The 16640-nt window shown below is 36.7% G+C and overlaps 1 protein-coding gene across 1 annotated transcript in view; it reads left to right on the top strand.

Moving 5' to 3' along the window:
* Positions 1-16640, top strand: part of RAB11FIP2 (RAB11 family interacting protein 2) — a 58754-nt gene that overhangs the window by 27555 nt on the left and 14559 nt on the right. Inside the window, exon 4 of the mRNA XM_049855075.1 lies at positions 12396-12441. Coding sequence (XP_049711032.1) covers positions 12396-12441 — 46 coding nt within the window. The remainder of the gene's footprint in view (positions 1-12395; positions 12442-16640) is intronic.

Raw genomic sequence — 16640 nt, 5'->3', positions numbered from 1 at the left:
CAGATTTTTCATTTTCAAAGAATTATAAATGCCCCAAATAAATAAAAAGTGAAAATTGTATTGGACATATTTTAATATTAGAGTCACATAGTATATTTGATTTGATTCTTCCAACCAGTGATTTCACAGTATAATGTGAAAGTGTAAAACCACTAACAATAGAATATTCTGAAGGGAATGTCGGATAGATATTAAGAGTTAGGTCTGGACTGAGTCTCAGCTGAATAGCTGTATGACCTTACTTAACCTTTCTAAGCCTCAGTTTCTTCAGCTATAAAACGGGGATGACGATCTTGGTATTATAAAAAAAAAAAACTTTTTTTTTTTCATAGAGGAGATTAAATAATGTTATGTGCGTACATTGCCGAGGGTAGTGTTTGGCACATAGCCTGCAAATGGTAGCTCTTATTATGATTTTACACAGTATCCACAGAATACATTCTAGTTGCTTTAAATAAGTTAAATGAAATTATATTCTCAACTTTTTTTTTTTCAATCTTAAAGTGGAATTTTGGGGCTTACCTTTTTTACTGTATGTCAATAAAGGACATACATTGGCAAAAATCAATCAACTTGATAGTTTTTCTAGTTTCTGTCAAGATGTTATGCTGAGTAATAATCTTAGATGAAATAAACTAAGCCACATTGAAATTAAGTGAAAATATTCTCTATATTAAGTAGAAAATTAATTTTATTATTTTGCAAGGCAAAGATATAAATAAACATTCAATGCAAAGTTCTGTGGGCAGAAATGCTTGCACAGCACTAATAAAGAGAGTGTAGGGTGGATATCTAAGCTTTGGCTTTTAGAGTGATAAATATTTCCTAAACTCAGATGGCCAAGGTCACATTGAATTGTTAAAGTAGGCAGTTGAAGCTATCATAGTACAAAGGACAAATGCAGCCCACTGAGAACTCTCCAGAACATTTCAGAGCTCCCTTTGGGGAACGAAGACCTGTCTCAGGAGAGTCCCACAGCCACTAATGCTCCCCTCCCAGCCAGGATCCAGATGTTGGTGCGTTTATTTCTTTGTCAGTGAAAATGCTCTCTTTCTTCTGTTTTTCATTGAAATTAGAAGATTCAACTCATCTCTGGACTCAAGGTCCTTTAATGGTATATTTGATTTGATTCTTCCAACCAGTGATTTCACAGTATAATGTGAAAGTGTAAAACCACTAACAATAGAATATTCTGAAATATAGTTGTGTTTTCACAGTATAATGTGAAAGTGTAAAACCACTAACAATAGAATATTCTGAAATATAGTTGTGTTTTCAATGTTGTTTCATTCTTCTGGTTTTAAAAAATATTCCTCACTTAGAAAAAATAAATACGTAACCAAAATTTGAATTTAAGATATCCTTGAATTATCATCAGTTTGTTTTACAGAATAATGTCTTTTGCACTAACAGAGATGGGTAGTGCCTTATTACGTCGTCTTCTTGTGCCTGCTGTCTTTACGTTACTAGACAGTATATTGGGTGACATTCTAAAATGCAGGTGTTTGTTTTTGAACTTGATAATCAGGGATGGCCATATTTCCTCTTACTTGGTTTTATGTTGCTCTCCTTTTTCATGTAAAGATTCTGTTAATATTGTGGTATAAAGTCTCTGCGTTTAAGATTGCAGGCAGGTAGATAGAAAATAATGTAGTTAATTGTCCTAATGGCTGGTGCAGTTAGTAAGTGCGGATGGAGGTAAAAGTAGCATGAGATTAATTGGGTAAGGTTAGGCAGCCTAGACATCATGGAAAAGGTAGAATTAGCAAAGTCTCAGAGGATAGATCTGTAAAAAGATAGAGAAAAGGACTTTTATGAATGGAAATTAAAATGAGGAAAGATGAAGAGTAAAAATGAGTGTTTCAGGTGAGCTTCAAGATTGGAGACAGTGGTGGAGATGGACCTTCTTACTAGGAGCTTAGCATACCAGAGTGAAGAGTTTGCTTCTGAATTCTATAGAAAGTATAAAGATTTTTCAACATATGTATGATGTGATGAAAATACTATTTGAGGAAAATTCAGAACAGTGGCATTGCTACTGCAGACACAGGATGGACTCAAATAGGAAGAGAGACACATGAAATCAAAGGGAAATGTCAGTGAGACTGCATTTCTAAGTGTGATTTTAAATCAGAACAAAAGCATTTTGCAGTGAAAAGTAATTTTAACTACATAGTTATAGGAACAGAACTATGGGAAAATTATTGTGGCATTAGAAATTTATAGGTACACTCTTTAAATCAGTGGATACTTGTATCTTAAATGTTCTTGAATAGTGTATTTTTTTATAAGAAGAAACATTCAGAAAAAGCTGGCTGAGAGATTATAGTATAATATACAATTTCCAGTAAGATGATTATGTGCATCTATTTTTTTGTAGGGGCAGAGAGTGAATTTTTATACAAAACAATACATTCTTTTCTAGAAAAATTTTATAATTTCATAGCCCTACTTAAACAGTGATCTCAAGCATGGCAACGACGGTGGGGATTGCCCGGGACCAGGCAGTGTTTCGTTCTATTGTACCTAAGGTTGCTATGAGTTGGAACCACTTCGAGGGCAACTAACAACAACAACAACAATTGAAACAAGCTCTTAGTCTCCAAGAACTTCCCAGTTTGGAGTGTAGCTGGGAGACTCTAGTGGATAGGTAGGAGGCAGTGGGTCAGGGTCTACCCAGAACAATAGTATAAACCCAACACAACTTCCGAGAGTGACAAAATTTCATAAAGATTTAGAAGGAAAACACCATGTTTATATCAACACAAACATGATTATATTATGGAGCAAAATGCAAGAATCCACCTGAATTTTTAAGTTAAAACTTGGAATATCAAAGAAAATTTATGGTTATTACAAATTTCTTCTTCCTATCTATTAGGGATACTAAAGAGAAGAAAGTTTGAGAAGCATAGTTTTAGAGGAATGGAGAATATTTAGAGTCCATAGGGCTGTGTTTGGAAACTTGTGAATTCCTTGACTGACTGTCTTTGAAATAATTATTTCTCTTCTCTACCAGGAGAAAATAGTAAGTAAGCTTGACTAAATATTCTTGATGAACTGTGTCCTAATTTCAAGAAATCTTTAAATTCTCAAATTTTAAGACTTTCTTCAACAACACGTTCACTAATACTCATGATAAAAAGCGCCTAGGCCTGAATTTGCTGTCCATGATCTTTGGTGTCACTGACCACAATTTTTAATTGTCTTGCCTATGAGATCTCATAAAAGATATCCTGTGAGAACATTAATAAGTAAATTACTGTTAGTAAATTACTGTTAGTCCCCATAGACGTGTGTATATTCAGTTCTGTTTTGTCATCCAGGTGTTTTGTGTGCATGCCCAGTCCCAGGAGAGAGAATGCAGTATTTCAGACTATAATACCATTAATTTAATGTGGTACTGAGTTCTTAGCTTTTTCTAAAAAGGAAAAAAAAACCAATATTGAGTTTTACCTTGCCTCTTAAAGCCCCACTTGCTTGAGTAATAAACATAATTGAAGTGTTTACTAGAGACTGTCTCTTTGGGCACTTCATTTTATAGGGCTTTTGAGAAGAGAGTCATTAAAGAACATTTTTTTAAAAAAACTTCTTTAACATGTCATCTCTATGGACTGAATAACTTTTCAGGATTTACCAGAATAATCTCAAATTAATCTGTATTGAGGTCCGAATTCATAAACTGGTAGGTATACCGGATAAATGGGCTAGTTGAATTGATTTTATTGGAGGCCCACCATTTTGAAAAATTACAGTTACTTAAAATCATATTGACAGTTGTACATATTGGAATAATTCTTCTTGTCTTAAAAAGAACTGACATACCATGGATATACCATCAGGTCTAGATATAAGTAACCTTTGTTATTCAGAAAAATGAATTCCTCTGCTCTTTGGGGACTTGATATATTGTTGGTAAATATATATTGACCTATCAGTGATTTACTTGGTCAACTATCAGCCCAATTTTTCATAAGCACCAGTTATTAATGTGTTCAGCATACATTAAGTAAACATCTGCCACGTCCTCAGCACTATGCCATATTTGGAGACTGAAAAGATTGATGAGATGTGGTTCCTACCTTAAAGTGGCTTATAGTAGTAGAAAGAGGCATGGGAGAGTTAAGATAGATATGCAATAATAATTGAAATAATATTTGAATAGAACTTTGTCATGTAAAACTTTTTCATATTCATCTCTTTTAATCCTCCTTTAATCCCAGTTATTTGAAATGGATAGTAGCATTTCTATTTCTTAAATTAAAACATGGTTAATAGGTGGTGGCAGTAAGTCCAGAAAGGTAGATTCGGTCACTGCAGCTAGTTTTGAATACAAGGCTGAAGTTTTTAATCATTATCCAGGGGGAAGTTGGGGATCCAAAGATTTCTGACAGATGAATGATGAGGTTAGACTTGGGGTTTAGAAAGCCATGCCCAGCAGTGATGTGTAGGCTGGATTGCACAGGAAGACTGGCAGGCTGTTAAGAGGCTGCTGCAGTAGTCTGGGCAGTGGTGTTGTAGCCTTGTGATCAGCAAAGGTAGCAGTGAAAGTGAGCAGCTAGGAAACAGTATAGAGGCTGGCTCGGGAGAATCTGGCAATTTATTTATGAGGGTTGCAAACTGAAAATTGGTTGTACCAGAGGAGGAAGATCAGGCAGAGCTGATCTCAGATACAAGATGATAGGCTTGAGACATGTTAACTTCGAGGTACAGATGGAACATCCAGTCCAAGATTTTCAACAAGCGTTTATAAAATGGTGTTATAAAGGGTAAAGAGATTGTGATTTAGTAGCCACCTGCCTGTATAGTGGTGGTAGGTGAAGTTGTAGAAGAATACGAAGTCACCAAGGTAGAATAGAGAAGGTGGTCTGTAAACAAAACCTTAAGAAGTATCCAGTGTTTCTCACCTAGGGGTGAGAGGAGGAAGATGATCAGGATTATAGAGCGTGAGTGAGAGAGAGTAGCAGTCAGCAGACATACTTGGGAGGCATTAGAGATTAGCAGAATTAAGATGGTGGAAGGTCCAAGGAGTAATGGGTTGCAAATATGCTTGGGAGGGAGGGCTAAGTAAATAAAAATGGATTAGGAGATGGATTGGGATGATAGTGGGGTCCACATACCAGGTCCCATAGAAGTAAGAGAGCAGGAGAATCAAAAGGTGAAGAGATTGACCAGATGAGACTGTGATTCTATGAGATCTCAGAAGTGAAGCCCCTCTGACAGTGAGGAACTGTCTCCCACCTTATTGATGACTGTTCCTTGGAAACATGTTCAGAGAAAGTCTATTTGTAAAAATGTATTGTTGCAGTATAGTGAATTACTGAATATGCCCCTTAGTCTTTGTAATTTCCGCCAGATAACTGGGTGGGACTGTGCATATGTGGTGCTTATGGCCCGGCAGAGGGATTGGATAGCTTGCTAATAATGTAAATAAAGTGCATGGCACCCTTATGGGGGTGAGAACATGCAAATAAGGTATATGGAACCCTAAAAAGGGGATTGGTCAGTTTTGCCATCCCGCTAGGCTTAAAGGGAGACACGGAGAGAGAGAGAGAGTAGCTTTAACTTGGAAGACAGCAAGAGATGGTGGTATATGACAGCAGGAACCAGGAGATGGGTTCAAGGTAGCTGTGGTGGGGCTTGCTGATCCCCAAAGCTAAGAGTTGTGACACTTGTCCAATAAGGTCCCCCCAGGGCCTGGCAGCGTAAGGCCCCAGCAGGGTAGAGGGTGTGAAGAAGCTGTCCTGATCGAGGAACTGTATCCTGAGTTGTTCTGTTACTTCCAAGTTCATCCCGATCCCTAGTTGTACGCTGTTACTTCCCTAATAAACCCCATAACTGTGAGTATGGTCTCAGTTCTGTGTGGCCATTGCAATGAATTCTCAAACCCAGCAGAGAAGTAGAGTACCATGGTGGAAGGGACGGTTGGTGTCAGAATTGGTAAAAAGTTCAGAGAAAGGTTTGTCTGATTTTGCCTCATAGAAATCAGCCTTGGGCTGTTGATGTTGGTTCTCCTTCCTCCTTGTGAAGTTAAAGAAGGTCAGACACATCCCCACCACCATTTTTACAGTTGTGAACTGTAAGGCAGTGTGTAAATAGGAGGTGGTATTACCTGGTGGCGCTGTAGTTGTGCTTGGCTGCTAACCAAAAGATTAGCAGTTTGAACCCAGCAGCCGCTCTGCTGGTGAAAGATGTGACAGTCTGCTTCCATAAAGAAACTCTGTAGGACAGTTCTCCTCTGTCCTACAGGGTCGCTATGAGTCGGAATCAACTAAGTGACAGTGGGGTATTACTTAAACCAGAGTCACTTTAAGCAATTACAGCATTTCCAAACCACCAGAGCAGTCAATCTTTTAAAAAAAAAACCAAACCCACTGCCGTTGAGTCGATTACGACTCATAGCCCTATAAAAAATAGGACAGAGTAAAACTGCCCCATAGAGTTTCCAAGGAGTGCCTGGAGGATTTGAACTGCCGACCTTTTGGTTAGCAGTTGTAGCATTTAACCACTGCGCCACAAATTGAAAATAAATTTGAAAATCAAGTATTCTAGCTTTATGAATATGAAAGGTGTTGTTAAGTAAAGGCCTGGAAGATGGTCTATTAGTGGCTAGCAACGAATTGTCATTTACAAAGTGGAAGACTATATTTAGAGGAGGAAAAAAGATATGTTAAAATAAGTAGTTATGGAGCATAAGCCAGAAACTGAAAAGAGGAGTGTAGAGAATTTATGTGACTAATCATATTGTTTTTCTTTGGTTCTTCTTTCTTTCTAATAGAGAAGTAGAACCTTTGTTCTAAACCACTTAAAATTAAGTGAATAGCTTATGGCATTTATTGTACAGCCTTGTATCTGTTAGTCCCAGCAGGAGACCAATGACACACTCAAAAGGGGTAATTGAAGAAAGCTTAATGAAGAGACTATTTACAGACGTGCAGGCAGGGTTAAGGACACCGAGGAGGGGTAGTGAAGCACCAGGGACCAGCAGTGTGTGGAAGCCACTGCCATGCGAAGGTGTGAAGAAACAGCTGTAGCTACAGCTGGGACTGTAGGTGTAGGAGTTGCTGCTAACACTGCAGCCAACAGGGAGGGAGTGGAGGGATGGGGCTTATTTGGGGGAATGAATGCCATGTCTCCCTTTCTTCCTGCCCCCACACCCCCAAGTCTCCTGCAGAGCGTGGTTGGAAGCCAACGGGCAAGGGCAGGGGAGCCATGGTGAGGTACTCAGTCCTGAGGTCAGCCTCCTGAGGGGCAGGCAGAGGCCAAATGGAGCAGAAGGGGCAAACAGAAAATAATGAGCACAGTTATTTCAAAAACCTGTTACATTGCCATTGTTCTATGTCTTTAAAACTGCCTAAGCCTAGGTCTTAGTCACTTCTGGTTGGAAGAATCCTCAAGAACTTGTACTGGACTCCTGGAATCCAACCAACTCTGAGCTCAGTAGGAGCTCACGGTTTAAAGTTCCTATGAGGAAGCAGTTAAGTTTATGGCTCAAGAGCTTTGACTATGGAATTCGGTTGTCTTTCTTTGAACCCCCGCTCTGCTTAGCTTCGTTATGCCCATTTCCTCATCTGTAAATGGAGATAAAAGTAGTACCTACTTCATTAAGCGAGCTAACGTGGAAGGTGCCCAGAAAGGTGTCCGGTACCATGACTAACGTTCAGTAACTATCAGCCATTGTTAGGATTAGTGTTATTCTAGGCCCTTGCTTTACTCTAGAATGAAGTAGCTCTCTTCTTTTGAATCTCATTAAAGGTTTTATTTAGAATATGTCACAGTTCTTGGTCTATATCCCTTCCCACTGCATTTGTCACCAAAGTGAAGCCCCAGGTATCTGGAGCCCACTCTCTCACACTCCGGTTAAACAAGAAGATCAAGAAGATGCTCTCCTTTGAAAATAATTGATGTCAGAAGTTCTTTTGAGAGAGCTTAGAGTTAGTTATTTCCCATATACAACAAGGAATTGAATAGTGTTTGAAAAGCTACCCCTTTAGGCCTCGTCTTACCCTCTCTCACCCCTCCCCCACCCACCCAGCCAGGGAGAGAATTATAGATGAAATACCTCCAGGATTTTGCAAATAACTTGAAATCACTTATTAAATTAAAAAAAAAATGGATTAAGTTGGGCCAATATGGACTTTGCTTTATAATTTCAGCAGTAATGGGGTTTGGAAAAAGACTATGGAGATGTAATAACACTCTAATAACACTTGTTTTAAAATGCCTTTGAAAGAATGTCATGGGCTGTTATGTGACTTCTCATTGAAAGATTTAAAATCCTAGAGCCAGGAATTCACACAGGTGCGTTTGCATTGTTTTGTATTAGCACTGTTCAGCAGTTTTAATTTTTGTTCTTTTGTGTTTTTTATGAGTTTACAAGCAATTTATATTTTTTCGCTCTGAATAACCTGTTCTTCTTAGGCATTGCCCCCAAAGAATGTATGTATGTTTTTCAAGAACAGAAAGGGAAAAAAAAAACACTTTGCTCTCTGCCACATGCCTTAGGGGTTACTGTGGTGGCCATTTTTTATCCCGTTATAAAGATTGGTTTGCTTTTCTGGCCTATACGTAGAGAACTCATCCATCACACAAATTGAAGGACAGGTTCAAGTTCTCACAAACTTGATATCCTATTTTTTTATTCATTATGTACCCTAACTTCTGGGTATGCTAGTAAGCGATGTGATGGGAGAACTGCTAATGGTGCCTAGAAATGTGATCTCTGAGTGTTACTATTTTCAAATTAGAGGTTAGTTGGAAAAAGTCTTTAAAGTTTGTTTAAAAAGATTGAGGCTTTTACCCCAAATCTTTAGAATGTTAAGGTAGAACATTTTGTCAGCTTAAAACCTTTTTTTAAAAAATTACTTTATCACTTTCAAAGTTACTTTAAAATTTCTCTGCCACCACAAACTTCAGTTCTGATTTTTAAAAGTAATTTTTTTTTAATGCTGTTACATTTCTGTAGACTTTCTGAACGTGAGTGTGTCTAGATTGATTTGATACCTGACGAAAAACACCATCGTCCCCTAACCTGTCGACAACTCAGCGGAGCAGTCAGGCAGTATTACCCAATATCTTGTCTGACATGAGGACTGCAGTCCAAAGAGAAAGGTATCACAAATTGGTGCCACACTTCAGTAAATAGAGACATTTTATTTTTCACCAAGCTAATTCAATCCAGTTCAGTTAACTGTTTTTTCCCACTTAAGAACAGATCAAGAAAGACAGCCATGAATGACTGAGTTAATCCTGTGTTTGACACGTCAATGTGTGAGTAAAAAGCAGACCACAAGGGAAGGTTTTCTGGCTTTAGATTTTAGATAATACCCACTCCAAGAGCCTGCTCACCCAGCTCTGCACGGTGGAGAATCGGTGGGGGTGGATGGGTGGGATGGTGGTATCAGATCACTTTTAGGAACAGGTGTAACGGGAAGAAGCTGGGACTTGCTGCACTAGACACTTCTTTCCCCTTACAGTCGTGACCTTTTTGTTTTTATCATTCTTAAGACTTCTCAGACATTTTTTCAGCTGGTCATTGAGCTTCACTTGAGTTCCGTAGGCGAAAGCCATTGGGTCTGACATTTTGTTAGTTTTGTCATTTTGATAAAATCTTTGCCGTAAATATTTGTTCTTTGAAAACCCTTTTTGCACTAAGTATAATATTATTCATATTAATTTAATAACGTTTGAGGCATGTACTGAAATTATATAGTCGATAAGATTGGGATGATGGTGCTACCAAACGTGAAACATTTAAATAATATTTATGCGAGAAGATGACCATTGTCAAAAAATTGCGTGTCGCTCAGAGGTCAGCTCTGAGATTCTCATCTTTTGCACCAGAACCCTTTGAGGGTTCCTTCTCCCCCCCTGCTGCCTTGTATTCCAGGCGCTTCAGGGTCTGTGTTAATGCCCCTGCCTACAGCCCTAGGCCAGACCGTTCATCTGTAACTCCTCTTTCTCTAGTCTGCCACATCTATCGTTCGTGTAGTTTTACATCCTGCGTTTTCCAAGAATTAGGCCTTTAATTGACTAATTGCTGTGATAGAACATTTCTCTATGTGGCCTAAAAATTTTAAATATCAAATGTGCTGTCCCTTTAGCTCCCACAAGAGCAGCTCTACCAGGTGCTTAACTCACAAATGGAGTGATGTTTACTCTCGTTAATCTGTGTGTCCTCTGTGTTTAGGGCTTCTTCAACAGTGCTGTTAGTGATTACTAAGTAGATCCATAAGCAGAGAGCTGGGCAAGGTGTGTGTGTAACGTTGGGAGGGCAGATTCTAGACCCAAACAGCTTCGTCAGTTACCAACTGTATGGACTGTGTGACTTGTTTCCTTATTTTTAAAATAAGGATAATAATACCTACCTTAAGGGTTATGAAAATTAAATGAGCTAGTATTGGTGAAGTGCTTAGAACTCTGCCTGGTACGGACTAAGTACTATGTTAATGTTTATTAAATAAAATAATGTATTGAACATGTTCCTTCTGTTAGTCACTGCACTGAGTGTCTTACGCATTGTTAACTCATTCAGTCTTAACAGCAGCCTTATGTAGTACATGCTGCTGCTATTCCCATTTTACACACGAGGGAATAAAACTTCAAAATATACAGTAAAATGAAGTAACTTGCTCAAAGCCTCACAGCAAGTACAGGGCAGAACCAGGATTTGAAATCCATGCTGCCTGGCTCCAGGGCCCTTAGCCACTACTTTACTTGTAACCACCATGGTACACTGTCAGACCTGAGTATAAATCATTTTGTCCTTGAGAATACCCCAGTCAGACAGAGGGGGACAGAGGTGTAGCAGAGTGTTTTCCTTGACGTATTAGAAAACCACATGCTTTGAGAAACAGGGGTAAGGAGAGACTAGTCCCACTGGCCCCTTGTGTTGACTACCTGGGTAGAATCAGAGAGGATGGAGAACACGTGTTAGCAGCTGCTTCCACAGCACTCTAGACTGAGGAGTACTATATGGTAATGTCTTTTTGGGTTGTGTTTTTGTTGTTGTTATCTTTTAAGCCACCCTTTTGTTGGGCTCTGAGGCGTTACTGGTATAGTGACTCTAGTCTAGTGTCGGACAGAACACCATAAAGACAGTGGGATACAGAGAATGTGGAAAGGTGTCAGTTCCTAGGCCTGTAATTGGTGCATTGTAGGTATTTAAAACATGTTTCATTCTTTATCATGTCACTCAACTCTACTGAAACGCTAAATTTATCCATAGGGGTTGTAGTTAGAAAAGTTCAACAACCAGTTCTGGAAACTAGTACTGCAGATCTTAGTCAGAACAAATGAAATCTTGTGTATGTGGGAAATTCTCTTGAGGTGGTTGAACTGTACATGCTTGAGTGCCCTGTAGATTTACAGCTTGGGAGATGTGTCTGTAATAATGGATATCTTCTAGATAGTGTATCCAGTGTCTACATTTCTTGTGCAAACCCTCAAGAGTTTTAATAGTGAATTTCTAAGATCTTTAAAGAATTTCATTTTGCATTCACAATGTATTTTAATAATGCATTGATAATGAAAAAATACGTATTTCAGAGTTTTTTTTTTTTTTTTTTTAAATAAATAGTTTCCCAGGACAGTAATGCTTTGTAGAGATTCTAATGGCTAATACTCTTAAGTGCTGGGTAAAAATTAAACTTGAATAGCAACGATGAAATATTTACTCATCAGATGGCTTTGATGTTTAGCTTCTTTTGGTCACAATCCCCTTCCCTAATGGACGTATTTCAAAGAAGAACATGATTATAGCTTTCAGCTGTGGTGTTTTCGTATTCTCCGCATGAAAGGAATACGTTTTGTTTTGGTCCATTTGGGTATTTAAATTTTGAAGACTACTTAAAAATCACATTAATGACAGAAATGGCTCATACAACTCTGAATTCATTTCACTGATAGGGTAATGAATTCAAGTTAATTTTTCTAATACCTGTATCATTTTAAAAAGGTTGCCTTAACACTTATTCTGTAATCTTTCCAACCTGAAATTACTTAATTCCCCATAGTTATATATCAGAAGGCCTAAGGTGAGTAAATGTGTGTGTAAAAAATGAGTGATACTTGAAAGTACACAAATTAGTTTTATAAAATATCTCACTGGGTAAAATTGCTTATATTTAAATATGTTTAGAAACTACATATTTAGATGTATAGTTCTTCAGCTCTGATAATAATTGGAGGGTTTTCCTTTAAAGTTTAGAATTATAGATGCTTTAAGGATATTGAGTTAATATTGTTTTTCTTTCACATTTTGCATTAATGGTGACTCATCTGAGTCATTTAGGAATTGTTATTGCAATGTCGATTTAAAATTTTCTCTTTTCATATGATTTTTCCCACATGGACTGTAGTACACTTTTAATATTTATGTTTCTTTTCTTACTCAGTTTTCATATGAATCCGACAAGCAATGAAGACCTCAGGAAAATACTGGTAAGTTCCTGAGGCGGATACAGAGTTACCAAAGAACAGAGCTGATCTCTCCGGCACACATCCGTAAAACTACCTCAGTCTTCTCCGATACCTCAGCTACCTAGGTAGTAAGTCTGAGAGAAAGAAGGAAAGCAAAATGCAAGTATTGCCTTGACATATGATAGGTGACTTCTGTGTTATATATAAAAGTTCGAGCAAACATTATAGTTACAATTGAAGGTAGTTTAGAATATATATATTTCGTTTGCCTGTTTTGAAATTAATATGAAAACTATGTCAAAGGTCAGCCTTATGGTCATGAAATAAGAGCATGTGGAGAAGACTAACATTTTGTTGTTGTTGTTTGGAGGAGGATTGAAGAAAAGCACAAAGTGGCTTGTTAACATTCAACAATGGGAAAAGCATCCTGGCAAGAGATCCAATTAACCAGGAAAGTATTTGAAAGAATCTTTAGGGCATTTATCTTCCTAGTCGACAATGCCAAATATACCAGCAGGATTGGTGGTGGCAACTAACAACACCAACAAAGTGACCAGCTAACTCAGCTCAGATAGTTCACATGGATTTAGATACCTTGATTTCACTTTATTGCTATTTGAAATTCAGCATTGGGTCTCTCTTCAGAGTTCCATTGCATCTGCAGTCAATTCTAAATATATTAAACCTAGGGAGTAAGTTACTTTACAAAAACATGGGCAAGTGTTCTTGGTATAAGACTAATTCTCACTGAACAGCGGAGATGGGGTCTGTATTCCAAGAGGCTGGTGGTTGCTGTTTGAACCATCTGTCTTTACTGTGTGTGATCCAGATGTTTAATAAGAATTTTTTTAAGTGATAACACACCACAATTTTCTATGATGTGCTATGCTAGAAGAACTCCTGGTGTTCGGGTTTATTTTATAAACCACTCTAAATGTAGTTATTTGTCTTTAAAACTGTAGAAAACATAGAAGCAGATGATTTTGTACTCTGTTTTTGCTGTTTTATGTAAATGATTTATAAGTTTATATGTTTCATAAATACTCAAGTCTTTTTAATATGGCAGTCTGGAGAGAAATGTCAGAATATATGAAGTCAGCCTTTGATCAGATAGTAAAATGAATTCTATCAGGCAGTTACTTAATCTCAAACAAAATGCAACATCAAAAAATCAATTTAATGTGTAGCCATTGTTTGTTAAGTAACCTTAATTATAATTTTTATGTGCTTGTAAATGTACTTTTCCAAATCTTGTGATTTATTGCTGTAAAAGCATCCTTAGAATTCTTTAAAGAAATAAAATGTGAAAATTGTTTTAGTTAAAGGATTTAAAGGTGATAAAAGAATCCTTGATGTGTGATTACTTCTCTCTGGAATACTAACGATTCTAAATGACAGTTAAAGGATTACTAGGTGTTGTTAATTTACTGCAAGATACAATTAAGAGGAGAGAGCTTGTCCTTGTACTGATCGTTTTGGCGGAAAAGTATTGGAACAATTTTTACGCGGAAGATTATAAGATGTTTGAAGTAATTTACATTAAGTTCTCCAATAATAGCCATCCACCAAGTTATTTTTTTTCTCCTTCTGGACATAGTATTTTGTAATTAAGTTTGTATGTCTCCTATGCTAGTGCCAACACCTGTCTGTGAAAGCGCAGTGTTTAAACAGGAGCAGTAGCCAGTTGAAAGGGCAGTGCGAGCTCTTTAAGGCCTAATTAAGAGCTGAAAGGGAGATGAAGGGAGTAGGACAAAAGATGTGAAAGTAGCTGAGATGATATTCCCAGAGCAAAGTTGCTCATTAGAACAATAATGAGATGATCAGAGAATGCCAAGCCTTCGTCTTATCTCTCTCTCTCCCCTCTGGCTTCCTTGGATGTCAGTTAGTCCTCCACCAATATTTGGTTACCAGGACAACCTTTCTTTAAATCTTCAGTTATTTTGAGTCCTGGTAATTTGCTTTTGTTTAAATTTAAGTATTGTAAAAAAATATATACATTTCCTAGTTTAAAAGGCTAGACTATGTGTAAAGTAAAAACAGATTGCCAGTAATTCTTAAATTCTTTTCCATAACTATGTTATTTACCATTCTGATTAGAAAATTTACTGTAATACTGTTCTTCTCTTGCCCAGTTCCCCCCTCCCCTTATTTTTTTAATATCTGCTTATGGAAATTTTCAACAGAGGTTGGGTGAGAAGGGGAAGAGAGAAGAAAATTTTACACTAGATTTTAAAACAAAACATCTTAAAAACATATGTGCTGTCTATATGCTAGAGCTGTAGGAAAAAGTAGAGTATGTAGGAGTCCCGTTGTAGGTTGCACTTGAGTCTTTACCAGTTTGGGGGTTCGTAATTTTAGAAGTTTTTCCAGAAATAACATTAAAAGCATCTTTTAGGAAAAACAAAACTTTTTTTTATATTTGCCTGAAAGTTTTCATCTATTAACAAGATAATTTTTGTAACTAGTATTTTAATTTTCTAATGTATGTATTAGTTAATATCAATTTTTATTATTTTATTTGGAATGGTATCAATAAACAGAAGGATATATATTTAATGTGTGTATCAGTCAATTTAAGAAGTCTAAAAATAGAAGGTTTACATAGTTTTCTAATATGAGATATGAGATAAGATTTGGAGCTAAGCATGAAACTGTTTTTAATTATTTTGTATTCTTTTCCAGAATGTCCTTTATAGTACATGTGCTCCTAAGATGTTTTCTTGGCCAGAAACTTGATGCAGAAATTTTCACATAAAAACACAAATGAACAATTATTGAAAAGACCAGAAATATATTTCCAGGAAATCTGTCTATATATTAGTTTTAGATGGTTGTAAGGGAAATATAAAGCAAATAATGGGTCTGTATATTTTAGATTCTTGCTCTACAGTGTTAAGCACTATTCTGAGATAATAATTATTGCTTTGAGAGATTACATTAATTGTTAGATCGATATGATACCCTGGCGTTAATTTAAACTATTTGTCAAAATAAGAGGTTTTTGACATGCCTTTTATCCTCCATGCCTTTAGAGAAATGTTAGGGGGAGAAAATAACTCCATTATGCGGTAGTGCTGGGACAGTGTTGAATATAACAACAGTGCAAGGGGATTTTTGACTGTATATTGTCACTTAATTAGTTTGGAGAAATCAGTTCATATATGGATAATTTGATTAAAATTAGAGGAACCACAGCAGATTTGATTAAGATTGGAGAGACTGGAGCAGATTATTTTGTTAAATTAGGAGAAAAAAAAAAAAAAAAAAACCCTGAAACCTACTAATCACTAATGACTCCTATTTAGTTTAAATTCATTAATCTCTCCGATGCTCACAAGAACTCCTATTTTTCAGTAAATGTTTTATTATACCACGTTAGTTGGACTTTATATTACTTTTAAAAACACAGCTCAGAAAAATCACTTGGTAAATCAGGACATTTTAGAGTTGAGAGGAACCTTGGAGAACATCTCATTTATCAGATAAGGAAAGTGAGACCTAGATTGGTTTATGTCTCAAATCTCTGCAAAATTGCTTAGGATAAAGTAAGAAATTTTTGCCTATTTTAAATTTAAAAAAAGGTATTTATCTCTAGTATGTCTTATCTTTTTTATACTTTTTTAGCATAGTAAATGATTTGTAGGAATGGAGTTAGGACATTTTTAATATGCTGTATATCTCTGAATTGCTCATGACCAGTTAAATAAACTAGTAAAATCCCGTCTGTGTGTGTGTATAGACTTATTAAAAAAAAAAAATTAACTGATCTGAGGGAGAAGAGACTACAAAGTAAACCAACACTTGTCTTCAGAATTGTCCTGTCTTAGAGCAATATTCTCAAAAAATTTTGGGTACTATAACTCATGAAATTATACCTGTTCCTAGTTTTTAATGCTAAGATAACATTGTTTTAAATATGTCTTAGAGAATTTAAACTCACTTCTCTTCAGTTTTCTCTCTATTCATTCTTTTAATCTAGTAGAGCTCTTAGTAATTCTTCTCTTGCTGTCAATAGCCCTAAAACTAATCTTCTCAGTCCCTCCAGACTTATCTTACCCTTTGTTGCCATTTTAATTTTCCTAGAACGTATCTTTAATCACATCACTGTCCTGTTTAGAAACCTCCAATGGCTTCCTATTTCTTATAGCAAAAAGCCTAAAGATCCTTAATAATAGCGTTCCAGTGCTCGGTGGTTTATTGCCATTCTACCATTTCAGCCT

Source organism: Elephas maximus, chromosome 16 (genome assembly GCF_024166365.1).
Source record: "Elephas maximus indicus isolate mEleMax1 chromosome 16, mEleMax1 primary haplotype, whole genome shotgun sequence".
NCBI lineage: Eukaryota > Metazoa > Chordata > Mammalia > Proboscidea > Elephantidae > Elephas > Elephas maximus.
The sequence above is the reverse complement of the archived record's forward strand: the minus strand, read 5'-3'. Positions and strand labels throughout refer to the sequence as shown.